General features: G+C 50.4%; 1 protein-coding gene across 1 annotated transcript; it reads right to left on the bottom strand.

Moving 5' to 3' along the window:
- Positions 1-70: 70 nt before the first annotated feature.
- On the bottom strand, positions 71-27,640 carry ZNF76 (zinc finger protein 76). Its single transcript, XM_073320287.1, has 15 exons — positions 27,478-27,640; positions 20,598-20,788; positions 16,920-17,000; positions 16,080-16,157; positions 14,807-15,009; positions 9,600-9,674; positions 8,670-8,786; positions 7,475-7,550; positions 6,988-7,113; positions 5,757-5,936; positions 4,706-4,939; positions 3,338-3,453; positions 2,055-2,207; positions 1,852-1,965; positions 71-1,177 (listed from the first exon to the last, which is right to left on the bottom strand). Exons 2-15 carry the CDS (start codon positions 20,668-20,670, stop codon positions 1,073-1,075), a joined length of 1,731 nt encoding a protein of 576 aa, XP_073176388.1. The 5' UTR covers positions 20,671-20,788; positions 27,478-27,640; the 3' UTR covers positions 71-1,072.

The raw sequence follows: 27,640 nt of genomic DNA, 5'->3' as shown, positions 1-27,640 counted from the left end.
TTCATGTCAACCCCCCGCTTTCTCCTCCCTCCTCCCGTGTGCTGCAGGGATTGAAAGAGAAAGAGGAAAGGATATTAAAAAAAAACTTTAATTAGTTTTATTTAAACTCACTATTTACATCTAACTCTAGCTTGTCCCCCGAGAAGTGCTGGCCTGCCCATGTGGAGTGCTATACCCTCCCCCACAGCAGCTGAGTCTGGAAATGAACTTGGCTGTTGAGTCACAAGGGAGTGGGGTAAGGAGAAAGGGAGAAGTGCTGTCATATCCAGGCTAACGTGGATCCTGCCGCCCTCTGCTTGTGCAGGGGATAATCTCTGACTTCCAGCGTCAAGAAGTTATCGTCGTCCAAAACTCGGATACCAGGACAGCCTGGGGTTGCTTTGATGGGGCTTTATTGCCTCTGTGCATATGCTGCTTACGTGCCACTTGTGTTCGTATTTCCGGGGGTGGGGTGAGGGGGGTGGATGTCAGACCATCTGTGTTCATCCCTAGAGCACCTAGTGTGAGAGACCAGGAACTGCCTCTCCGAAATGATCGCTGACTCCCAGTGGTGCCTTGAAGCTATGGTCTCTGCAGTTCCATGCAGGGTGTAGCAGATCATCTTGCCTTGGAATTCCAACTCTTGGCCACAAAGGCACACAAGAGCTTCTGCCCTGCTCCGGACCCAGGGGATGCCAGTGTCCCTGGAAAATGAGCAGGACAGTCCTGGATGGCAGCAGAGCGACTGCCTGGGATCCAGGAAAGCTCTGAAGCCTTCAGCCAAAGCCAGCAGCCAGGTTTCTTAGAAAGATGTCGCTGGATAGGAGAGCCCTTTAAACAGGGTCACTCTGGCAGCCCAGCGAGCTCCTGTATCTGCTCTCGTTGCCTGCCTAGCACACAAGCTGGACGCACGTAACAGTTATCAGGGACCCCCTTCTGCATTCACGGGTTGTACCACGCCTTACAGTTTGTCTTCTGTGCAGCAGCCGGCGGGGCTGTTTCAGATCCTGAAACCCCCCACCGAACACGAGGGGCCATTTGATTGCCGTCCCTGCTCCGCTCAAGCCTCCCCGGCCACGGGTCGTGCAGTGCCTCAGCACCCGTTCTCAGACACAGCCGCATTGAGCGTTACAGACTCCTGCTGAATGGCTGCCGTTGCCATGCTGATGGCTTCCTCCAGGCTCTGCTGCTCTTCCAGCTACAAGAGGAGACACCCGAATGAATGGTTTCATTCTCCCAAACGTGCCGACTGAGTCGATCTGTATTTTACCAGGACAGCCCAGGGCAGAATGAGATGCAAGGGGGCTGGGGTGCGGTAGGAGAGAAGGAGTGAGGAACATGGGTGCAGAGAAGAGAGGAATACTCAGTGCTAGGGCAAAACAGAGGGGAAGGAATACGGGTGCTGGGAAAGGACAGACATAGATAGGTGAGAGGAATACAATCGGTGGGAATGGGTGCAGAGTAAGAGGACACACAGAAAAGGGGGTGCAGTGGGGAGTAATGGAGCGCTGTGTGATCAGGAGACTGCTGTGAGTGAGGCAGGCAATACCCCAATACCTCGAAAGGGGGAAGAACATGGGCGATGGGGAAAGGCAGATAACAGAAATAACAATAGACATTACTGAAATATTACCAGGAAAGTTACCAGGACAAGGCAGGTGGGAGCTGAGTACATAGGTGGACACAGAAAACAGATGGGAGTTAAAAGGAAAGAACACTGAGGAGAGGGACACAGAGGCAGCCATGAAATCCAGGTGCTGAAGCAAGCACCTTGAGCAGGTCTGAAGTAGATGTGAGCGGGGGGAGGGGGAATCTGAGCAGAGTGACTGCACAGAAGCAAAGCTCAGCCCTGGACAGGGTGTCACATGGTACCTGCACTGCAATATGAGTGCCGCAGGCAGTTGCTAGCAGCGCCACTTGCTGGTGATGGAGGGATGCGATGGCTGACCCTTCAGACATCACTGCCCCCGCGGTGACTATTGTAACCTGGAAAACAGACAACCAAATAAATTATATGCCCCCAAAGGCCTGCTCACGCCCAGAAGAGTCCTGAGTAAGCAGAAAGAAGCCCCTACCGGCTGCGTCTCAGTCCCATCCGCACTGACCATGGTGACGGTGTGCGTGCCGGAAGCCGCGAGGTCTTCCTGTGGCATTGTGATGGTGCCACTCTGCGTTACCATGCTGATGGCACTGCCCAGTGCCTGTAAGTCCTCGTGGGACAGACTGACCTGTGACGAGAAAACAAATGGTCAGCCATTGAAGGGTTAACAAGGCACAACTTGCACCCAGGTGGGTTTGCAAGAGGGCTGTCCTGCTGGACAAAGAGGATACCGTGTGGTACCAGATGCCCCTCTGCCCGCCCCCCTTCTGGATCCCACTTTGCTTTTCTCTAGTGCTTCCCATGCAAGACCTTAAGTAATTGCTGAGCTTGGTAGCTCATCTCCCATGAAGAAGAGAAGGACCATGACTCCATTGTCCAGATGCATGACCCAATGCACAGAGAGGTGAACTGACTTGCCCAAGGTGACATACAGTCAGTGGCAGAATCAGGACTAGAACCCAGGAGTCCTACTCCCAGTCCCCAGCTCTAACCATTTGACCTCATCTCCCTCTCACTTTAAGCATCTTCTGCCATGCTCATGAGGGGCAGTTAGTTAATTTTCTGTGGCAGCCTTGTAAGCAAATTGAGGAGCTATTCTTAGCAGCTACTTCCTGAGCCCTGTGCTGCAGAAACTGGCTTCCACATTTAGTCCTCAAGCCCTGCTGCAGAAGGCTCTGTTTGATCAGCAAGGGGGACATGGCCAGTGGTTACAGGGAATGTAATTTAAATCGCAAGCAAAACACAATCCAAATCCAGCCAACACCAACAGAGACTGAAAGCTGCTACCACCAGATGAGCGCTCAGTGGGCAATGGCAAATGTCTTTGGTGAGTCTCAGACAGCTCCCATAGGACAAATAAAGCACCTTCTTAACAGCATTCTCAGCAGAGGTCAAGGAGACTGAAACCTTCTTTGCCCTCCATGTCAAAACTGACGCATGAAGGCAGGGACGTTTGGCGGAAGCTTGAACTGGTTTTGCCCAGGCTGCACCAGATTGATGGTTACAGCTCGCTGCTCTCCCGCATCTTTCAGCAGCACGGGACTCAGACAAAAATGAACCCTAAACTCAAAGCTAAGATGAAGCCCGGCCCACATCACACACCCCGATGCAAGCGAGCGAGCGACCACGTCTATCTAACGGTAAAGGAAAGGCCCCAACAGCTGTCCAAGAGGACGGAGAACGTGTGTGGCTGTTGGAGGCAGTGACCAGCTCTGTCAGCTGCACCCTGAATTCTAGAGGGCCCCCTGGTCTCTGTACCTGCTGTGTTCCATCCTGAGAGATAAGTGAAACCTGGGTAGGTATGCCATCCTCCTCCTCCTCCGAAAGGAAAGCAATGTGCTGGCGCTTCAGTGCGGGGCCCCTCTCTGCAGCAGCTGGGCAAACAGGAAAGGAAGCGCCAGTGAGAAGGGCAGCATCAGGATGTAGCTCTGTGTCTATGACACTGGGATCTGCCTGCTCTCTGAAGGGATAGGACTGTGCAACAGATAAGAGCATGGGATCATAATGACAATGGCACAAGGTGGGTCTGGAAGGTGGGGCTCAGTCTGAGTGGCTGCGGGCCTAGGATGGGGGCTCCCCTCCAGAACTGGGTATGAGCGAGGGGAGGGGGCTGCAGATCCAGGCTAGGGGGCTTATTCTTCCCCCATAACACAGAGCTGGGTGTGAGTGAGGGGACGGGGCTGCAGATCCAGGCTAGGGGGCTGATTCTCTCCCCATAACAGAACTGGGTGTGAGCGAGGGGAGGGGGCTGCAGGCCCAGGCTAGGGGGCTCAGTCTCCTCCCCTCCCTGCACAGAGCTGGGTGTGAGCGAGGGGAGGGGGCTGCAGGCCCAGGCTGGGGGGTTCAGTCTCTTCCCCTCCCTGCACAGAGCTGGGTATGAGCGAGGGGAGGGGGCTGCAGATCCAGGCTAGGGGGCTCATTCTCTCCCCATAACAGAACTGGGTGTGAGCGAGGGGAGGGGGCTGCAGGCCCAGGCTCGGGGGGTTCAGTCTCTTCCCCTCCCTGCACAGAGCTGGGTGTGAGCGAGGGATGGGGGCTGCAGGCTCAGGCTGGGGGGGTTCAGTCTCTTCCCCTCCCTGCACAGAGCTGGGTGTGAGCGAGGGGAGGGGGCTGCAGGCCCAGGCTGGGGGGGTTCAGTCTCTTCCCCTCCCTGCACAGAGCTGGGTGTGAGCGAGGGATGGGGGCTGCAGGCTCAGGCTGGGGGGGTTCAGTCTCTTCCCCTCCCTGCACAGAGCTGGGTGTGAGCGAGGGGAGGGGGCTGCAGGCCCAGGCTCGGGGGGCTCATTCTCCCCCCATAACACAGAGCTGGGTGTGAGCGAGGGGAGGGCCCAGGCTGGGGGGCTCATTCTCCCCCGTCCCCCACATAGAGCTGGGTGTGAGTGAGGGGAGGGGGCTCCAGACCCAGGCTGGGGGGCTCAGTCTCCTCCCCTCCTTGGACAGAGCAGGGTGTGAGCGAGAGGAGGGGGCTGCAGGCCCAGGCTGGGGGGCTCATTCTCCCCCCATAACACAGAGCTGGGTGTGAGCGAGGGGAGGGGGCTGCAGGCCCAGGCTGGGGGTTCAGTCTCTCCCTTTGCTGCACTGTCTAATCCGAGCCTGGTCTGGGCTGCAGGAGGACGTGGCCTGCACCTTCCAGCTGCTGCTGTTCGTAGAGCGCCTGCTCGCTCTCCTCTGTAGCCTCCAGCTCTCCGTGGGCGCTGCGCTTGTGCATGGCCAGCGTGGAGGTCTGGCGGTAGGTCTTCCCGCAGTTGTTGCAGGTGTAGGGCTTGCAGTGGGTGTGGACCACGTGGTGCTTGTACAGACTGGAGTACTCAGTGAAGCGTTTCCCGCAGCCCGGCACAGTGCACATGTACGGCTTCTCGCCTAGGACGGGGAGAGAGGCGGTCGTCACGTGACAGGGTGGGGCCACAACAGCACTAGGCATGCTGCCAACGTTGGAGTCTGCCCAAGCATTACGTTCATCCGCACCCTGCCAAGGGGCAGGGTAGGGATTCACCCCATTTCATATGGAAAACCAAGGCACAGAGAAGCCAGTGGATTTGGCCAAGGTCACCGAGTGAGTCAGTGGCAGAGCCAAGAACAGAATCCATTAGTTCTGCCTCCCAGTCCTGGGCTCAGACCACGCCTCTGGGAAGCATTTTCCAGGCAGATCTCCCTCCACTCTGCACAGCCTGATGTATCTCTCTCAGACACGTGGATCTGTAGAGCCTTTGCTACCTTTATGGAGTGATTTATTTGTCCATTTTACAGGGGAGCAGCGGGCTACAGAACCTCAGCCCCTCTGCAGTTAGCTACTAGAGTTTAAAAGGGTAAGAGCGCTCAGCTACCACGCTTTCAGGCATAAACTGACAGAAAGTCATGGTCAGGAAGGGAGCTTTTCACCTGCACTACACATGGCACAGTAAAACCCTGCAGGTCCATAACAGACGGTTGTTTTGTCTTCCTCTTATCACCACAGCGGGAAGCAGGATACTGGAGTTGATGGAAGAATAAACTGGCCCAATAAGGCAAGTCCTATGACCTTCACTGCCTCACCTACCCTCAAAACCTGGAAAGGGAAAATTTGGCCAGGTGATAGAAATCTGTGGAACTGGACAGCCAGTACAGGCAACGGTGTCACTTGGCTATGGAATCAGTTGTCTTTCCTCCAGGGGGCATTATACCCTCTCCCGCAGTTTACCTGTGTGAATTCTCATGTGGTTCTTATAGTTAGTGGCACTTGTGAAGCCTCTCCCGCAGCTGGGCTCAGGACACATGTACGGCCGCTCCCCTGTGTGTGTCCGGATGTGGACCTTCCGGATGTTGGAGGTGGTGAACGAGCGGCCACAGCCTTCAAACGGGCATTTGAAGGGACGCTCACCTTCATCAACAAAAAGAAGAAAAGCAGGGTATGGCTTCTGCCACTCAGACCGACCTTCGCTCCCCACAACGCCCTGGGGTTTGAAACAGTGATCACATCCCCGCCACCATGTCTGTTACACTGAAGAGTCCCTCCATTCCAAGGCCGGAGGGCATTCGGAGAATCCAGTTGCGCTGTGCACAAGAATAAGCAGAAAGGGTGGGCTGCAAGGCAAACACAACGGCTTCATGCTTTTGACAGGTCTTCTTCATATGCCCCCCAACCTAATGCTTGACAATGTCTATCCCCCGAGAAAGCTCTCTTTCTACTAGGTGAGTTTAGCGCTAAGACGACAGCACAGCCGGGGCAGCATACCAATGTGCATCAGCTCTGCAGGGACTCCTTAGCACAGGAGGGAAGCAAAGTCTCCATGGTCTATTCAGTCCTCCCTGACGAGGCTGCCAATTGCAGACATGGTCTGTAGGAAACAAGCTAATACCCCAAGCGCCTTCCACTGTATTTTTTGTTATCATGCATCAGACCACAAAGCTGAGGTTCACGGTGCTTTTGTCTGTCTCAGTTTGACATCAGTGCAGCACTTCGGGGAAGGATCTACCAGCTGTCTGTTACAGTCACATTGTTCACACTTGTGTGTTCTTTCCCTGACCTGTGTCTCTCCCATCTGTTTAGACCAGTGGTTTTCAAACTGGGGTCTGCAGCCTATGTCTAAAATTTCCAAAGGGGTCTGTGCCTCCATTTGAAATTTTCTGCAAATGCAAATGAAAAAAGGTTGAAAACCACTGGTTTAGACAGCATTGCCTCATTGTTTCCTTGTACTCCCATCTGTCTATATCCACCAGCTGTCTCTCACCTTGTACTTCGATTGTGAGCTCTCTGGGGCAGGGACCGTCTTTTTGCGTTTGTACAGCACCTAGCACAATGGGCTCCTGGAGACTACCATAACACACCTAATGAACAATAATCAAGATGGACACGTGCTTCCTTGTCGTCAAGACCTTCAGACTGGGGAGGACTGAGCTCAGACCTCTTGCTATGTCGCAGTGCAGCCCACCTGTGTGTGTGCGGATGTGTTTCTGCAGGTCCCCAGAGGTTTTGAAGGCTTTGCTACACATGTCCTCGGGGCACTTGTACGGCTTCTCACCAGTGTGCGTTCTCACGTGGCTCTTCAGCCCGTACCCTGCAAGGGAAGAGGTCACAGGAAATTCGCGTTGCAATCTGCTGCAAGTAGCATGGGAACATATGGACCACCTCTCACTCCGTGGATTGTCAAAGCTCTGCCCTGTGAGGTCAAGGGATGGAACACCTGGACTGCCTGGAAACAGGTTCCAATCCCAGCAGGGGCCATTTAGTCCTTCACCCTTCCAAGTTAGATAAACTGAGTTTCAAGCAGTTGACAATGAGGAGGGAGAGGAGAGAAAGAGTGTCTTAGTAACGGGGCCTTAAAAACTGAGCTTCCCCAGGACAACAAAACTGGCAGCCTCAGGAGTGAGATTCATGTGCACGGGACAGGTTTTCGGCAGGTGATCTACAACCATTACCTGTAGCAAATGCTTTCCCACAGCTCGGGAAGTCACACCTGTACGGCCGATCGCCCGTGTGAGCTCGCTCGTGCACCTGGAGAGAGGGAGAAGGGGCAGACCGTGAAGCCAAGACTTAGGTGGACTAGAGGGAGCAGCAGCGTGTGGAGCTCTGGGGGAAGGAGCGTACTTGAGACTCTCCAGCTGCTTTGCCACCTACATTCCAACCCACCCATTCTCACATCAGGCAGACACAGGGTTCTCGTTTACCTCCAGTGCTAAGCTACCGGGTAGCAGCTGTGTGCGGTTGGGCCTGGTCTAGGCTAGGATTAGTGAAGACATTTTAAACCCCTAGGTGACAGGGGATATTGGTTTTTAATAGTCATTAGCCAGCTGGGGTGAATCCTAGGCTTCCTGCTAGGGCTCACCTCAACCAACTAAGACGTGGTAAAAATACAACTCATGAGCTAACACGTTTTTACAATACACCTTTTACCCTACGTTGTTTGCAGTATTGTTGTAGCCATGTTGGTCCCAGGATACGCGAGAGACAAGGTAGGTGAGGTAACTTCATTTCAAGTGACTGCCTCCAACGTGCATTACACCTTCTTAGCAATCTGCTTTCTTGCCCAGACCTGAAGAGCTGTGTGTTGCTAGAAAGCTTGTACATCCCACCAACAGAAGTTGGTCCAATAAAAGAACTTTTATCCCAGCCCAGATAAGACCTTATACGATTGCGGTGTTCTACTTCAAGCTACATGCTGGATAGCAGGACAAGTGTTTCTAATGCTTAGATAGGATTGAGATCCCACTCATTGCTGCAAAGGACACACTGATTGCCATCAGCTCTGCTTTGAAAGCACTGCAGCTCAGCAGTCAAAGTTACAAGCGTCAATTGTCAGGACGAGGTTCCCCCTTCCTCTAAACCCCTCGAGGCTCCTCATCTCTTCTCATGTGGATATTCTCAAGACACCAGCCTTCCTCCAGGTGACAAGCCCCATCCCTCTGGCTCTTGACAGTTGGATGCACCTCCCAAAATGGCCACAGAAAGTCATCACAGAGTGCCATGCTCCTTACACAGGGATCCTGGCCTTTTCCATCATGGGGCCAAGTTTGAGTGTCTCAATCCCCTGCATGGGAGCACTGGGAGCCGCTATTATAGCAAGGAGTGGTCCTCTGGATGGAACTTTGGGTGTCAGTGCATTAGCTGGCTTACCTTTAAATGGTGGGCTGTGGTGTAGAGACGGCCGCAACCTTTGTAACCACAGCGGAAGGCTCTGTCACCAACCTGCTGCCCCTTCCCGTTGCTGCGCATCTCCTCTTCCCGCAGATCCTGCCAAGAAACACAGTGAGGCTAAGCCTAAAGAATCATCACAAGAGACCTTGCAAGGCCAGCATGAATTTACCCCTGCACCCTCATCCTGTACCCTGATCCCACTGGAAAATACATCTCAGGTACATACAAATGTACAGCAACGCATATACAGGGGAGTCAAGAGGAGCGGGAGTCACGATTTCTGGGCTCCATTTCCCAGCTCACTGGGTGATCTTCGGCAGGTCACTTCACTGCTCTGTGCCTCAGTTTACTCATATGTAAAATATGGCTCACAATATTTACTAGCCTTACCCCGGAGTTGCAAGGTTTCATTAATTAACAGTTTGCAAAGTGCTTTGAAAATCTCTGGTGAAAGGTGCTACATGAGAGCTGAGGGTTACTCAGATGATTATCTACCATATCTCATGCTGAATAAAGATCTCAGGTTAATTTTCAGCCTTGAAAAATTCTACTGGCCTCTTTGCCTACCATAAGCCATTCACTGACAAGGGGATTGAATATCGTTAGCTCTCATTGCTCACGGGGGACAAGTAGATTTTGTGCCTGGGCTAGTACATTTTTAGGATGAAATTGCAAGTCTTGCTAGATGTCTGATCCACAACATTCATATGCTGAAAAAGCCCAGAAGAAAACAGCTCTATAAAGAGGGGAGATCAACAAAAATAGCCATACTAGAAAAAAGATGAGCCATTAAACTGGTTAAGTCAAACAAGGCACACTTACGGCTCCCTCCTCAATCCAAACCTGAGAAGTGGTGGGCTGGCAAGATAGTGAGATGTTCCTTTGAATCAGCTCAGGCTAAGTACAAACCTGGGAAGGGGCTTTGTTCGAAACCTCATTCTTCAAGTGGCTGCTGCTATTCACTCGCTCTTCCTCCTCAGAGACCTGCAAGAGGAGAGACCGTAGCATTTGCTCATGCCCATTTGCAGAGCACAGAACAGGTGAGCCATAACCAAGCAATGAGACATTCACACCCACAGAGCGCAGTCGGGCTGCTATTTTTTAGACACTACAGCTGCTGTTACTGGTGACGGAATATCTTGTCGCATTGGCATAGTGTGCATGTCTGTGGAGCCAATCTTTGCCTACTTGAAGGCTGCCTTGGTAAATTGCTGGGACTCTGAAGACCATTTCCAAAAATAAAATGGAGTTGACTGCAGCTGCTTACATGTTTAATATAAAGGCAAACTGCATGAAGACTACAGGTCCCTGCACCCAATACTCCATATTAAGGCCACACAAATTAAGGTGGAGCACTGCATGCTGGGACTGGTAATCTCCACAACCACTTGGATCAAGCGGGCACATTTGGGATTTAGCAATGTTATGGGTCTCATGGCCATATTAAAAATCTTGGTGTGCTATGTTGGTCATATCAACCAACAATCCCTTTATGAAGAGAAACATGCATAGAATCATAGAATCATAGAATATCAGGGTTGGAAGGGACCCCAGAAGGTCATCTAGTCCAACCCCCTGCTCAAAGCAGGACCAATTCCCAGTTAAATCATCCCAGCCAGGGCTTTGTCAAGCCTGACCTTAAAAACCTCTAAGGAAGGAGATTCTACCACCTCCCTAGGTAACGCATTCCAGTGTTTCACCACCCTCTTAGTGAAAAAGTTTTTCCTAATATCCAATCTAAACCTCCCCCACTGCAACTTGAGACCATTACTCCTCGTTCTGTCATCTGCTACCATTGAGAACAGTCTAGAGCCATCCTCTTTGGAACCCCCTTTCAGGTAGTTGAAAGCAGCTATCAAATCCCCCCTCATTCTTCTCTTCTGCAGGCTAAACAATCCCAGCTCCCTCAGCCTCTCCTCATAACTCATGTGTTCCAGTCCCCTAATCATTTTTGTTGCCCTTCGCTGGACTCTCTCCAATTTATCCACATCCTTCTTGAAGTGTGGGGCCCAAAACTGGACACAGTACTCCAGATGAGGCCTCACCAATGTCGAATAGAGGGGAACGATCACGTCCCTCGATCTGCTCGCTATGCCCCTACTTATACATCCCAAAATGCCATTGGCCTTCTTGGCAACAAGGGCACACTGCTGACTCATATCCAGCTTCTCGTCCACTGTCACCCCTAGGTCCTTTTCTGCAGAACTGCTGCCTAGCCATTCGGTCCCTAGTCTGTAGCTGTGCATTGGGTTCTTCCGTCCTAAGTGCAGGACCCTGCACTTATCCTTATTGAACCTCATCAGATTCCTTTTGGCCCAATCTTCCAATTGGTCTAGGTCCTTCTGTAGCCTATCCCTCCCCTCCAGCGTATCTACCACTCCTCCCAGTTTAGTATCATCCGCAAATTTGCTGAGAGTGCAATCCACACCATCCTCCAGATCATTTATGAAGATATTGAATAAAACCGGCCCCAGGACCGACCCCTGGGGCACTCCACTTGATACCGGCTGCCAACTAGACATGGAGCCATTGATCACTACCCGTTGAGCCCGACAATTTAGCCAGCTTTCTACCCACCTTATGGTGCATTCATCCAGCCCATACTTCCTTAACTTGCTGACAAGAATACTATGGGAGACCGTGTCAAAAGCTTTGCTAAAGTCAAGAAACAATACATCCACTGCTTTCCCTTCATCCACAGAACCAGTAATCTCATCATAAAAGGCGATTAGATTAGTCAGGCATGACCTTCCCTTGGTGAATCCATGAAGCAATAGAAGCATCACTGATTACTTCTATTGGCAAACATTAAGAGTGCGTATTGCTCAGACAATCACAATTTCTGGGCTCCATTAATTGTAATTAAAGCAGGAAAGTCTGTAGTTTGTGGAAGGGAGAGAGAAAAATTAACAGTGAACTTAAGTGCCTGCTTATGAGTGCAGGATTTTACCACAGAAACAAAGGCTGGGACTTAGAGAGCCTGTGAGCTGCTTTAAGTTGCTGGTGAAATTTGCAGCTCATCAGGAATATAAAGCAGGTTCATAGGTCCTAGAAACATATTCTCACAGTATCTTATACTTCTAGAACACTTTCCATCCAGAAGAATCACATATGCTTTATAACTATACATTTCATCTGCCACTATAATGCAGCCACTTCTAGAAGAAGAAGAAGATTATATCCAATTGAAAGTATAAAGGGAATTTAAATGGACAGAATGAAATTACATACAAGTGGCCAGGGGAAAAGCACAAAAGCAATGAAACAAAATCCAAGTTGTATAGAGATCACTGCATTTCATTGCTCTTTCCGCAGCTGCATTTCTTTTCTTTATTCTCCCACATCCTCAGGTCCATAGACAGAAAACTGGTGGACTCTCTCTCTTGGTCTTGTGCTAGTTGGTTCAGGCTTCTAAGTGTCCTAGTGATCAATTTGGCTTCTTTCTTTATTGTTCTGTGTAATGTTTCTCTAAGTCCATCTTTTTCTTACCAGATGTGATGTTTTAGGTTGGTTTGGTCTACTTAGAATTTCTGAAGTTCTAAGAAACTCTTCCCAATGGACTCTGACGATCTTCCACAGGCATTTATATTTTGGAATCAATTTCTGTTGTAGATTTCCATGACCCAACTCCATAAAGGACGACAGACATGATGCCAGTGTTAAAAATTCATACTGGTGTGTCACTGCCTACGATGCTACTTTTCCAAATCTTTATGAAATCCAAATATTTATCCAAAGTTTCTGAAAGTTGTTTGCTGCTTTAGATATTTGTTGCTTGAAATCTAGCATGTCACCATCACTGTACATCTCACGCCCTAGACAAATAAAATGACTCACTTTTTCTAGTGTTTCTTGGTCTATTCTAAAAGTTATTTTTAGGAAATTGATAGCAATTTCCCGCCCCTCCCCCCCTTGTTCATAAACAAACCAACTTGTTTCACTCTGTCTGCGAAAAGGTGCGTCTTTTCTTCCATTAAGCAATGTGTTGAGCTAAGCAAGACAGTGTCATCAGCAAAAATGATGTAATCCAATTGTGCTTTATCATTTGTCCATAAAATTCCTCAGTTGCCTTCTGCGGTCACTTTCTTCATGATACCATGACCAGTGCAAACAATAGTGGGGACGTAACACACCCTTTCCTTACTCCAGTTGCCACTGCAAACTGTTGGCTGATGGTGTCACCATCTCTGACTGCACATTTGGCCTTATCAGATAGAGCCTTGATTATTCTAATCATTGTTGCTGATATTCCATAATATATGAAAGACGGTTTCTGTGTCTGTTGTCAAAAACATTCTTGAAATCTAACATTTTTTTAATCACAAGAGGTGCTTGCCACTCTACCTGAGAACAATATGGTTTGCAAATAACAATGGACTAAAACCTGCTTGTTCCTCTCTGAGTTGAGGGTCCATTTGTTCTTGGCAAGTTCCAGGACAATCTTACACATGATTTTCCCAGATACTGAAAGCTGATCCCTCTCCAGTTATTGCAGTTGGTAAGGTCATCCTTCTTTGGCAATATTACAATGAGCCTCTCTTTCATGGGTTGGGTTCTTTTCTTCATTCCATATTCCATTAAAAAACACAAGGAGATCCTGGAGGGCTGTTTCATCATTTGCTTTAAGCATCTCTCCAGTAATGTCATCTTCTCCAGCTGCTTTCCCATTTTTGAGTTTACTGACGGTTTTTCTAACCTTTTCCATTGTATAGACACTACACATCAATAACGAGCTCTAGTAGTAGGTCCTTTAGTCTATTTAAAACAGCCAGAAAATGTTCTGCCTATCTTTTTCTTTGTTATTCTGTGTTGAGTTTTTCCACTTGCATTTTTAATAGGGTTTCCAATATTGCTCAAGTTCCCTGTTCATTGTTTGATTGATTGTCTTGTATGAGGTTGGCATCTTCAGCCTCTTGACATTTTCTATCAATTTTCCCTTTTATTTCTTCTTAGCACTCCTTTTTACCTCTCTGTCTAGTGCTCTGCAGTCTTCTTGCCACTTGCTTGTCTATTCATGTCTCATGATTCAAATTTTGCTTTGCACTTCTTCTCTTTTCCACTGCTGCCCAAGTAGCATTGCAAATAGATTCTTCCCCTTAATATTTCGTTATTAGAACTCTCTTTGCACTTTCTAGATAGCACACACTGATGTTTTCCCACAGAGTATCAGTCTGAGTTTTCTTCAGTTCACTCCATCAGAACACTGAACCCGCTCTTAAGTTCAAGCTAAAAAGCATTTTTTGTGTTTGGGTCTTTTAATTGCGCGGTCTTCTTTTAACCTTCACCATCCTCTTTACCTTGATCTTCAATTTAGCAATACAAAGGTTATGATCACTGCCCACATCTGCTCCCCTGCACACATGTCCATCTGTCAATGAGCTGCAAAACGTTCTTGACATGCAGAGGTGATCTATATGGTTTCTGTAGTATTATCTGGGGAGTTTCAGGTCACTTTATGAATTTCTTTATGAGGAAACATTGTTCCACCTACCACTAGGTTGTTCACGCTGCAAATTTCTACTAATCATGCACCATTTTGGTTCATGTCCAAATCCCTGCCACACTTGCCTATAACTTTGTCTGACCCACCATCGTTACTTCTACCCTTTGTGTTAAAATCACCCCGTTGCTATGATTTCATGCTTTGGGACCTTGGTTTACACATCCTGTAACAGATCATAAAAAGCATCTTTTTCCTGAACTGGCTTTTCATTGGTCGGTGCTTCATTTGCAGCCAATTAAATGTAAATAGCCCAACGCAGAGAGGAAACCCAGGAGCAGCACCACGCCTATAGCTAGGTACCTCCCTGCATGTGTCAGCTAACAGAGGGGGTGGGGAACGGTATTCTATAAGACCAATGGGAGCCTTTAAATGTTCATTAACAGTATTATGGGACCGTTAAAAGCCCATCTTAACATCAGTAGCTACATTCCCACAAGAGTACCGTGCAATTTCTCTTCTAAAAGTCTGCACTTTCACTGAGAAGCTGGTATACAGAAGTGCCAGGCAGTTGTGGTTACTTAACTCCCTGTCCTGATCTGGTCTGGGAATCAGCTCCTCCCCACCAACCAATCAGCCATGCTGCCAGACCATAAAAGGAGTGCGGCATCCTTACCTTGTTGGCATATTGCTTGAGAGCATTAATGGTATCAGCATCAAAGGTGTCATCTTCCTCCTCCCCAGCCAATTCCTCCAGCCCTGTTTCTGCCTGCACGGCCAGGATGGTGCTGCCAGCTGGCATGACAACAGGACGATGTATGTAGGCAGTGGAGCCATCCTCCAGCTGGACCTCTTCCAGGGCATTGGCATCATAACCCTCTGGAGGGGACAACAAAAATCAAATGCTGTAGTCAAGCTGATAAGTGCTTATTAACAATTGCTACATACCTATTGGCACAGGAAAATGTAATCCTGGCATTTCCTAACCTTTGAAGCTTGATTTTCCAAATTTCATGTTCTTTTAACTTAATTTTTGTGTGTGTAATTATTCTGTACAGGAGAAGCAAGCACTCTTAAAAAGGCACATTATTACCCCATCAGTGCTGTGGAGGAAAAATTCAGTGGACCCAAGTAGGCCTAAAACTTTGGTGAAGCTAACTGTGTATATAAAGCATAAAAAAAGAGTGTGAAAAATGCCATTGTAAGGCAGAGCTTAAAAAATGTTAACCGCAAAAGAACACCCGTCAATAACAAAAAAAAGCTTGTTTTGCTATATTCCAAATAAGGTAATTAAAACAAAAGTATGTGTAATTTGTCTGTGGTTTTAAGCTTTAAAAAGCTGTGTGTGCTTTGCATCAGGGGGCAGCTACTTAAAGCTGTTACCCCCCTGTGCTTATAATCAATAAAGGAGCCTCGGGCTTGGTTCTAATCCAAACACAACACGGGGTTAAATTTTTTCCACCACAGTACCCATTATCAGTCTGTGGCTATTAATATTTATCCATTCACAATAGTAAAGATGACCTTTTTTATTTTATGGACCAACAATAATTCCCTGTGTTGCAAGCTCTGCTAGAACGTAAGAGTCTTGAGCCAGTTCTGCACCCTTCTCTTTCTGTTGGGCCATAACCCACATCAGAGCTAGAGATGATGACTAAGCCAATAACCTCAATTTATAAAAAAACATGCAGAGTTAGCAGGGAAAGTTTTAAGAATCCTTGGTTAAAGGTTGATCCAAGTGAACCTGATAGATTTTTATGAGTAGCAACAGAATGTGGCTTTTATGAGTAGCAACAGAATGTGGCTTTCACATTGTGTTTCTGTTGATGGTACGGTCACATCTGGATTTCCTACACCTGACATCACACGGGCTACATTCTTAGAAACCCGCAACATTTTGTTTAATTAGATGTTTGACCCTGGGAGAGGATGGACGAATTAATAATTACCTTTAGGTGTGTTGTGTATGTAAGCCATGCTGCCATCTTCCAACACCACTTGCTGCCCATCTTCAAAAGCTATAGACTCTGTAAAGCAACACAACCCATAGACACCAGAGTGAGGAATGTCATGTCTGGATCTCAGAGTCAATTTGCTCAATTAACCATACAAGAGCACATATAAGGCTCAGTTCAAAAATGTCCTGCTCATTCTTAAAACCTGCCATGGACTTGCCTGAACTACTCCCTACTTTACTGGCTTTTCTACAGCACTCACCACTGCAGGAAATTACAATTAACTGACTTGCCCAAGGTCATACAACAAGTTTTAGGTCAGATAATAGAGCCCCAGTATCCTGATTCCCACTCCAGTTAGCATCCTCTGTCTCTAATTCCTTTTATTTATTTAGCAGAGTTCATATCAGACTGTTCAGGGATAAACGTATAGTGCCCTAATGTTGTTTTTAATTCACATGGACACGGAGGCTATGTATAAAGACACACAGTGAAGTGAACTTATCAGATTTGTGATCAGACAGATACAGACTGTTGTAGAGAGCACTATTTTAACCTGCATCTGTTTACATCAGCAGCAAATCTGGCCTCAGATGAGTTTACCACATATTTCACAGGAAGTCACATATTATAGAAAAAGCATCTATTTTTTCATTCAGCACTAAAACAATAGGTAGGGGGAATAAAGCGCACACACAGATTCTAAACCTTGAGGCTAGAATTTAGAGATGGGATCTAATTGTCAAGGAGATCAGCCTTGAGTCACACCGGTAACATCTCCCCAGCAAAGTAGGGATACATTCCAAATGCCACCTGAGTTCAACTCATCCTCACCTTTCTGGACTGTCACTTGATGGATGTAAGCTGTCGTCCCATCCTCAAGCTCAATCACTTGCCCTTCAAGCAGCTTCTCTCCTGCAACAGTGTGAAAAGAAAACCATCATAGCTGACTGCAGTACTGATAAACTTTCCAGCACACAGGATTGTTCCCCTTTGTTCAAAGCCTTTTGGTATTTCTCCTAAAGAGAAATAATCTCATGGGGTCACAGTCACCAGATGAGGCCCTTATTTTATCAACCCCTATTTGCATTCAGAACCATTAGTAATGGGGACACTTATGAATACCACAGAGAAGAGCAAACCTCCTTTTCCTACGTTGTTTGAATGGAGGAAACAGTCTAAGGCAATCTCAACCATCATTTATTTACAGGGTCCAGGATTTTTTAGCCAGCTCTCTTTGCCATGTAAACAAAGAGAAGTAAATGGAACAAAAATGCTCTAGCAAATACCACTAGGGCTTAAACCAGCAACCGATGGGGCCTCTTAATGGCATAAATGAGGGACTGAATGCTTATTTTTCTTCACTTGGTCAAGGACCAATTCTTGTAAAATTTTACAGGTCCTGAAGCACTAATTGCCTCTACCCTTGGCAGGTTGTGAGAAATGAAACCTTACAATCATATAATTAGGATTACCATCTTGCTTCTGAAATACATTTCCAGTTGTGACATTTTAGTAACCTAGGAAAGCCCATGCTACTTTCAGAGGGTGCAAAGCATTTGGGTCGAGACCCTCGGGGATCTCAAGCTAGGGACTGCTAACCTGGGTATTTTTAAGTTATGTCAAAGATGTCTAGAGTATATGGATAAGCACACCCTTTTTAGCATTTATATAAATCTAATAAAGAAAGAAACTTGGTGAATCCAAGTGGAAAAGAAAGCAAGAGGGTAATCAGAAGAACATGACTTGCCAGATTTACCAGAACTATAAGCATGTATTGTATGCCATAGGATGACACACATCCATGAGATGAAACATTCCTTTATCACACTTTTGGTTTGTTAATTGTGAGATTTCTGACCTTATAGCTTTCTTCTGTATAGCAGGTCTAAAGAACAAATGCCAGATCTCTGATCAGTGTAATTTTCAATCCCTGCTTCAATACTCCTATAGCTCATTTCTATGTTTTCAGATAGGAGGCATGAAACTACATCAATGACCTTGACTCAGTGCAAAGCTACCAGACAGCAGAAAGGTCAGGGCCCCCTTGACTTTCTAAAATGTAGCTCAGACAGGCCCCCAGATGTAAGTCTGGATCCCTGGGGTATTTATATAGATGACATGGAGCTACTAAACGCTCTTAATCTTCCACCAGAGCTAGGGCAACTCCTTAGAAAAGTTGCTATTAGCATTAGTTGGTATTAGTAGGGGAAAGTAGGTAGTGCCCAGAAGCAGGGCCCAGTCAGTATTGTACAGCTCCTAGCACATGAACACCCCAAACACAGGTGTAGACACAGTCCCTATGAAAATCACTCAGAACACTGCAGTACCACAACGGCATGAGATAGTGTTTGGAACTATTATTCTTGCATTTAACAAAAAACAGGGAGGTGGGGGTTGTATCTGGTTCGAACCTCAAACCACCTTAAATCAATCAATAATACCTGACTATTGCCAGGCTCCAGTGAATGACCAGGGAAAGAAACTCTGCCACAAGAACTAATCCTATCTGCATTTAAGAAGGTTCATTGTAAACAGAACTATAAAAGTATGTGGAAATGACATACCCAGTAGGAGACCATTATATCTTCGGACCAAGAAAAGTAGGCCTGCTGTTAAGTAATACTTCTCATTTGTTTACTTCTTTATTAATAGTGTTTTTAAATTATAGATTTGATCAAAGCAGACATCAATTGTGTTCCACTTATACACTTGTTGACCAGTTAAAATACAGAATGAGGTTCTCCAGGCAGCATATCAAAACTGGAAATAACGAAGGAAAATCAGAAATGGAGGACTATGTGAACTAGGGCTGCCTTCTTCTACTGATCAAAGGATCACTAAGGAAATTTTTCTCAATAAGGAAATGTTATGTTCTGCCAGAAGTCATTCCCCAGGAATGTAGAAATGCTGGGTGGTATATTAATTCTTTCAAATAAACTGCTCTCATTCAAATGAGTAGGGAAATTATGTAATCATAGAAATGTAGGGCTGGACGTTACCCCGAGAAGTCATCTAGTCCAGCACCCTGCACTGAGGCAGGACCAAATAAACCTAAACCACCCCGACAGACTTTGTCCAATCTGTTCTTTAAAACCTACAATGATGGGGATACCACAACCTCCCTTGGAAGCCTGTCAGAGGACATGAGCAATAATGAAAATAATCGTACTTTGGATTCATTCTGCTCTTCTCATGTGAGGATTTCAATTAGCTAAGCTTCAGAACATGCCAGCGGGCGAGGTATTATCACCCCCATTTTACAGATGGGAGAACTGAGGGACAGAAAGACAGGAAACTTGCTTGGGGGTCACACAGTAGATCAATGGAAGAGAATCCAGGAGTCCTGACTCAGAGTGCCTGCTCTAACTAAAATACACAGTTATTCATCGCTTTAAAGAAGAGAAGGTTTTCTGCAATAATCACTGCGGTGCCTGGATGTACATCTGGTGCAGCACCTTTACCTTTGGGCCAAAGGTTTGATTCAAACCCAGTGCTGACATTATAGAGCAGCAGGTATGATGTATATTATAAAGAGATGCCATGTTTCATCGGAGAGTTAAGCTGAGATCTCTTGTACCCATCCTTTGTGGCTCTTTGGGCGAAGACACACATCCTGCAGCTATTTCTGAAAAAAGTGGGGGACAATCCTAATGTCCTGGCCAACAAGGTACATTAATAAAACAGGTTCTAATGGTGCAAATCAAACGGAATGAACATACCACTTACCTCCCTGCACTCTGTTTCTACAGTTGAGTGGAGCCTGGGTGCTCCTTCTAACAGTCTAGCAACGAATGCCTGGGGCTGGAGGCAGGGTGTTCCAGGTGGAGAACTCTGTGCTCTGGATCCCGCTACACTGCCCCCGGTCGGATACAGTTCACACCTGCTGTTCAGGGTACAGCACAAGTCCTATCTATTCCCTCAGGCTTTTGCCCAAGATGGAGAGATTGTGGGAGCATCTAATGGATGGGTTTAGCTATGAATTTGACATCCAATACTTCATGGAGTGTGTATTTTGTGTAAGTTCCTAGAGACTGCATGAGGGCAGCATTTTATAACTCCCAAACTAAAACAACAGATGTTGCATTTTACGTCAGCTTTACTTCACTAACCAACACTTAACCCATTACTCATTTCAATGAGAAAGGTGTTAGCGTAAACCAAATTCTATGCTCCTTAGCCACACAAAACATCTAGCTTGGCTCCAACAGGAGTCAGGAGTTGCAGTCTATAACTAACCTGCAGAGAGAAAGCCAATCAGTGTATTCTGAAACTATCCTCTGTTTATGTTTCAGCAGCTCTCTTGGCTCCTGTGTGTAATTTTCCAGATCAGTGGTACATTTCCTCTTTGTTAACGAGACAGTGAAACCTAACAGACAACCACAAGCTGCTTGCCCAAGTCAACAAGGGAAACAGCAAGTATTGTGTGTATGATGCCAACAGGTCTGATTTTCTGCAGCGTCACTCAGCATATCAGAGAGGGCAAGCTCAGTACTGCAAAGGGTCTCTTACCTTTGATGGCCTGCTGAATGTAGGCGGTTGTCCCATCAGTAAGGGTCACTGCCTGCAGGCCCAAGCTCTCCATAGTGTCCTGATGACTGCTCCTCAGACATGAATTTCACTTTAATCAGCACACACTTGGGAGAGCGTGGGAAGCAGGGGCTTTTTGGAACAGGCAAGGAGTTTTCTTCTTTGTTACAAATCTTAGATTAAAAAGAACATTTCAAACTATATTTTCGCCCCAAACACACTTGTACATGCACATAAAAATGGGTGGATGTCAAACCACAGTTTGGGGGAAAGTTATTATAGGATAATGTCCATAATCCTTCCAGTGTCTGTCATGTGAATTTCTAACATGTGGCTCAAAGCCCAGTTCTGTGGACAAAAATGGGGAGAACAAAGCTCATCTGTCAAGTGAGTTGGCAGATTATTTTTCCTCTACAGGTACACTGTAAACAGCTCATTTTAAAATCTAAAACTCGAGTGCCCATGAGGAAGGAACTACTGCAGAAATGTGCTTTAAATTCACACCCTACCTTATTCCAGAAGAACTTTCCTACATAGACAAGCCCTTATAGAAGTGAAAGGTCTGTGCAGTTTAAAAAAGTTATTTCTGGGGCATCCTGGCAGTTTATGCTCTTTATTACCAGGAGAGGGACTGATCATATGTCTTAGGGTTTTCTATGGCATCTCACTGTCATATCTAAAAAGAACAGGAGTACTAGTTTCAGAGTAGCAGCTGTGTTAGTCTGTATTCGCAAAAAGAAAAGGAGTACTTGTGGCACCTTAGAGACTAACCAATTTATTTGAGCATAAGCTTTCATGAGCTACAGCTCACTTCATCGGATGCATAAACTTTAAGCTGTAACTCACAAAAGCTTATGCTCAAATAAATTGGTTACTCTCTAAGGTGCCACACGTGCTCCTTTTCTTTTTAGGATTACTTGTGGCACCTTAGAGACTAACTAATTTATTTGAGCATAAGCTTTCGTCAGTACTCCTTTTCTTTTTGCGAATACAGACTAACATGACTGCTACTCTGAAACCTGTCATATCTAAGTATGTCCTACATAAATCAAACCTTGATGCCCAGATCAGCAGCAATGGAAGGGGCAGCATGCTCACTACTGCCACTGTGCATCATTGTGCTGCAATTTCCAAAAACCAAGAGTTCCAATGTGGCATTAGCCAAGATAGCAGCGGTGATGATGGGCCCCAAAGGAAACTTGTGGGAAGTGCAATTAGAAATTACTTAAAATTTAGCAAAAAGAAAAGGAGTACTTGTGGCACCTCAGAGATTAACCAGTTTATTTGAGCATGAGCTTTCGTGAGCTACAGCTCACTCCACGTAGGTTTGAAACTTTGGCATTTTACCTGTGAATTATCAGATCTCTGGGGGCAAAACATGAACTCTAATTGAGAATGTAACTTTTATTGAAAGAATAATATAATACTAATACCACCACTTTCCTCTTATCTGTAGCTTTTATCATTTATAATACAATAGATCTCAAAGGCTTACAAATGAGGTCAATATCATTATCCCCATGGGAAACTGAGGCACAGAAAGATTAAATGATTTGTCCAGGGTTTCCCAGCAGGTCAGCAGCAAGGCTGGGAATAGAACCTGGATCTCCTGAATCACAGTTCAGTGCTATATCCACTAGACCACAGTAGCTCTCTAATAATAGAGTCTTGTGTTTATACAGCATCTTTTCTAACACTATAAAACACTCCTGTACGCTTTTTGGGGTAGGGATTATGTCCTCTTATGTTTGTACAGCACCAGCTGCAGCGGACCTCTGAACAGGATTGGAACCTGTGGGTGCTATCAAATTAAATAATCCTTTCTTACCACTATAAAGCAAATTAATAACGTTCAGACACCCCAAACATTATTTCACCCACCCCCAAAATGCAACAACCTCTCTACTGGAGCAGAGCAACTGTTTGATAGTGCAGAACACTACATGACTGTTTAGAAAGACAGAGAAGAATACTACACACACTTGATATGAGGGAATGTCAGAAGGCAGAATGGAATTACTTGAATGGGAATGTTAACACCCCGCAACTCTGAGTCAAGTGCCATTAGACTTTTAATAATCAAAAGCAGTCAGGATCTCAGTTTTATGTCTCATCCAACCCCCAACCATCCAAAGCACTTTACGTCCTCTCTCTCTGCCATCTGTGTGTGCATGACAGGGTGAAAAGGGATAATACTGGGAGAGAGCCATTAATGTGGATTTCCAACTATTTTGAAAGAAGCTGGTCTTTGAAATTGAGTTAGTTTTCATCTAGACAGACCTTTCAAGCACCAGAAGGCCATGAAGCGTTTAACACTGTGCCAGCTGTTTATGGGTAATCCTATGGTTAACTATTTTAGCAGCTGGTTTTGGTTAATGTGACAGTCCTTGTCACTGTGTCAAATTCTGTTTGACGATGTGTTTGTTGACATGTGTTCTAGTAAAAACAAGCCCTTGATGAACAAGGACAAAAACAACATTTAAGAGGCATAAAGTCAGTTAAGAAGAAGTTTAATGCAATAGTTGGGGGAATTCAAATTGCAGATTCAGAATGGGCTATTATGTGGCAGAGTTGGAGTTAAGGGGATTAGCAACGAGGTTATAGGGAGTTAGAGGATGTTGAAGGGGATCAGAAAGGGGAAACTGTGTGTAAATGGACTAGGAATTGGGTCATGGCAGGAATAAGGTTTAGGAGTGTTGAGGATGTCTGGGAATGTTAGAAATCACTGGTGAGATAGGGAGTTTGGGTGTTATTCAAGATAAGGATGGTGTTGAGGGATTAAGGATGGGGCAACAGGATTCTGGAGTTTAGGAATATTAAGGGAATTAAGAATCAGGGTGCAAGATAATGGGATACTAGAGAGGATTAGAAATGGGAATGACAGAATTTGAGACACTAGAGGGTATTAAGAATTCACAGTGATGGGCTGGGGAATTGGTGTGATGTGGTATTGAGGGAGCTAGGAATTTGGGATGACAGAGGAATTGGGTACAGGGGCTGAGGCTTCCAGAAAGAGATGATGGGGTCTGGTTACTGAAAGGATTAGGGTGGGCTAGGGGAAAAAGGGGACCAGTAATAGGAGTGAGAGGACAAAGATAGTGCATGGCAGATTACAAAGGGGTACTAAAGGGATCAGAATGGTAGTGAAAAGGATTGGGCAGGGGAGTGATGATGTCTCAGGCAATCAGGCAGGGGTTGATTAGAAGCTGGGTCACAAGGGTGATGCTGGGGGGACATTGGCCTAAGGGTGACATTGGCCTAAGGGTGTGTGGCCAATGGGTAATGTGGCCAAGGCCAGCTGGGGGCACAAGAATTACAGAGCCAGGGGAAATGGCAAAGGTGGTGATGATGGGAGTTGGGAGTGTGTAACAGGAGGTGATGAGGGCTTGGGAAACAGACCCTGGGAGATGTGATGGGGATGCTGGAGGTGTTGGGGCAGCAAGAGGCAATGCGGTGGCAGGGCCTGGGGCAGTGGTGGGTGGTAATGGAGCCACTGGGATGGCAAGGCCTGGGGGTTACAAGGCAGGGGTGGCTGGGCTTGGGGGAGTAGAAGTGGGTGATTGGGGCAGGGGTAACTGGGCCCAGGGGTGTGTGTTGCAGGGATGGCGGAGCCCCGGGGGAGGGGGGCTGTTGCAGGGGGTGACGGGGGCAGGGATGGCTGGGCCCTGTGGCGGTGGTGGGGGGTGCTGAAGGGGGTGCTGTGGCGGTTCGGATGAGGAGGTCTGTGAGTGTAGAGGGGTGTATGTGTGTGGACCGTTGGGGAGACAGGGCCTGGGGAGGGTTAGCAGGGGGCTGGGGGGGGAAGGGGGCTGGGGGGGGAACAGGGCCGGGGGGGGGCATTAGTGGGGGGGGGTTAGTGGGCGGGGGAAGGGCCCGGGGGGGCCGTTAGCAGGGGGCCGGGGGGGGGGAAAGGGCCCGGGGGGGGCCGTTAGCAGGGGGGAGGAACAGGGCCCGGGCGGGGGCCGTTAGCAGGGGGCCGGGGGAGGTTAACGGGGGGCCACAGGGCCGGAGGGGGGGTGTTAGCAGGGGGCCGGGAGGGTTAACGGGGGGGGGGGAAGGTCCCTGGGGGGGCCGTTAGCAGGGGGCCGGGAGGGTTAACGGGGGCGTTAGAAGGGGGCCGGGGGAGGTTAACGGGGGGGAACAGGGCCGGGGGGGGGCGTTAGCAGGGGCCGGGAGGGGCGTTAGCAGGGGGCCGGGAGGGTTAACGGGGGGGACAGGGCCGGGGGGGGGCGTTAGCAGGGGGCCGGGAGGGTTAACGGGGGGGACAGGGCCGGGGGGGGCGTTAGCAGGGGGCCAGGAGGGTTAACGGGGGGGGAACAGGGCTGGGGGGGGGCGTTAGCAGGGGCCGGGAGGGTTAACGGGGGGGAGGGGGGACATGGCCGGGGGGGGCGTTAGCAGGGGCCGGGAGGGTTAACGGGGGGGGGGGGGGACAGGGCCGGGGGGGGTGTTAGCAGGGGCCGGGAGGGTTAACGGGGGGGGAACAGGGCTGGGGGGGGCGTTAGCAGGGGCCGGGAGGGTTAACGGGGGCGTTAGAAGGGGGCCGGGGGAGGTTAACGGGGGGGGGACAGGACCGGGGGGGCCGTTAGCAGGGGCCGGGAGGGTTAACGGGGGGGGGACAGGGCCGGGGGGGCGTTAGCAGGAGGCTGGGAGGGTTAACGGGGGGGGGGGACAGGGCCGGGGGGGCGTTAGCAGGGGGCCAGGAGGGTTAACGGGGACGGACGGACAGGGCCGGGGGAGCGTTAGCAGGGGCCGGGAGGGTTAACGGGGGCGTTAGAAGGGGGCCGGGGGAGGTTAACGGGGGGGGGACGGACAGGGCCGGGAGGGTTAACGGGGGGGGGGACGGGACGGACAGGGCCGGGGGGGGCGTTAGCAGGGGCCGGGAGGGTTAACGGGGGGGACGGACAGGGCCGGGGGGGCGTTAGCAGGGGCCGGGAGGGTTAACGGGGGCGTTAGAAGGGGGCCGGGGGAGGTTAACGGGGGGGGGACGGACAGGGCCGGGAGGGTTAACGGGGGGGACGGACAGGGCCGGGGGGGGCGTTAGCAGGGGGCCGGGAGGGTTAACGGGGGGGGACGGACAGGGCCGGGTGGGGGCGTTAGCAGGGGGCCGGGAGGGTTAACGGGGGGGGACGGACAGGGCCGGGGGGGGCGTTAGCAGGGGGCAGGGAGGGTTAACGGGGGGGGACGGACAGGGCCGGGGGGGGCGTTAGCAGGGGGCCGGGAGGGATAACGGGGGGGGACGGACAGGGCCGGGGGGGCGTTAGCAGGGGGCCGGGAGGGTTAACGGGGGGGGACGGACAGGGCCGGGGGGGGCGTTAGCAGGGGCCGGGGGGGTTAACGGGGACGGACGGACAGGGCCGGGGGGGGCGTTAGCAGGGGCCGGGGGGGTTAACGGGGACGGACGGACAGGGCCGGGGGGGGCGTTAGCAGGGGCCGGGGGGGTTAACGGGGACGGACGGACAGGGCCGGGGGGGGCGTTAGCAGGGGCCGGGGGGGTTAACGGGGACGGACGGACAGGGCCGGGGGGGTTAACGGGGGGGGACAGGGCCGGGGGGGGCGTTAGCAGGGGCCGGGAGGGTTAACGGGGACGGACGGACAGGGCCGGGGGGGGCGTTAGCAAGGGCCGGGGGGGTTAACGGGGACGGACGGACAGGGCCGGGGGGGTTAACGGGGGGGGGGCGGACAGGGCCGGGGGGGGCGTTAGCAGGGGCCGGGAGGGTTAACGGGGGGGGGGGCGGACAGGGCCGGGGGGGCGTTAGCAGGGGCCGGGGGGGTTAACGGGGACGGACGGACAGGGCCGGGGGGGCGTTAGCAGGGGCCGGGAGGGTTAACGGGGGGGGGCGGACAGGGCCGGGGGGGCGTTAGCAGGGGCCGGGGGGGTTAACGGGGGGGGGGCGGACAGGGCCGGGGGGGGCGTTAGCAGGGGCCGGGAGGGTTAACGGGGGGGGGCGGACAGGGCCGGGGGGGCGTTAGCAGGGGCCGGGGGGGTTAACGGGGGCGTTAGAAGGGGGCCGGGGGGGTTAACGGGGACGGACGGACAGGGCCGGGGGGGCGTTAGCAGGGGCCGGGGGGGTTAACGGGGACGGACGGACAGGGCCGGGGGGGGCGTTAGCAGGGGCCGGGGGGGTTAACGGGGACGGACGGACAGGGCCGGGGGGGGCGTTAGCAGGGGCCGGGGGGGTTAACGGGGGGGGGCGGACAGGGCCGGGGGGGCGTTAGCAGGGGCCGTGGGGGTTAACGGGGGGGGGGCGGACAGGGCCGGGGGGGGCCGTTAGCAGGGGCCGGGGGGGTTAACGGGGACGGACGGACAGGGCCGGGGGGGCGTTAGCAGGGGCCGGGGGGGTTAACGGGGACGGACGGACAGGGCCGGGGGGGGCCGTTAGCAGGGGCCGGGGGGGTTAACGGGGACGGACGGACAGGGCCGGGGGGGGCGTTAGCAGGGGCCGGGGGGGTTAACGGGGACGGACGGACAGGGCCGGGGGGGCGTTAGCAGGGGCCGGGGGGGTTAACGGGGACGGACGGACAGGGCCGGGGGGGGCCGTTAGCAGGGGCCGGGGGGGTTAACGGGGACGGACGGACAGGGCCGGGGGGGCGTTAGCAGGGGCCGGGGGGGTTAACGGGGACGGACGGACAGGGCCGGGGGGGGCGTTAGCAGGGGCCGGGGGGGTTAACGGGGGCGTTAGAAGGGGGCCGGGGCGGGGGACAGGGCCCGAGGACGTACAAGGGGGCGGCGGTTAGGGGGCCGGGAAATGGGGTCTCCCCACCGCAGGACCGAGCCCGGGCGGAGGTTGGGCGCAGGCCGCCTCGGCCGGGCTCCGCCGCTTCCCTCCGCCCCGTTCGGGCCACCCCCGCTCTCGGCACCCACCTGAGGCTGCCCGAGCGCGCCGAGTCCGCCGCCTGACCGCCATGCACCGGGCCCAGCTCCTGGAGCCCCGCCCCGCAACCTGCATGGCCCGGCCTCTGCCCTGGGGCTCCGACCGTGCGCCGCCGCCCATCCAGGTTCCGGGGCCTCGTAACTCCGCCCCCGG

Source organism: Lepidochelys kempii, chromosome 21 (genome assembly GCF_965140285.1).
Source record: "Lepidochelys kempii isolate rLepKem1 chromosome 21, rLepKem1.hap1, whole genome shotgun sequence".
NCBI classification, from domain to species: Eukaryota; Metazoa; Chordata; order Testudines; family Cheloniidae; genus Lepidochelys; species Lepidochelys kempii.
This window is presented reverse-complemented; position numbering and strand designations above follow the sequence as displayed.

Excerpts from the sequence above, each read along its gene's own strand:
- ZNF76 (XM_073320287.1), bottom strand. The coding sequence starts at position 20,670 with ATGGAGAGCTTGGGCCTGCAGGCAGTGACCCTTACTGATGGGACAACC. Across the intron at positions 8,787-9,599 it reads CGAACAAAGCCCCTTCCCAG|GATCTGCGGGAAGAGGAGAT; the intron begins GTTTGTACTTAG and ends GTTTCTTGGCAG. Across the intron at positions 1,966-2,054 it reads ATGGGACTGAGACGCAGCCG|GTTACAATAGTCACCGCGGG; the intron begins GTAGGGGCTTCT and ends TCTGTTTTCCAG.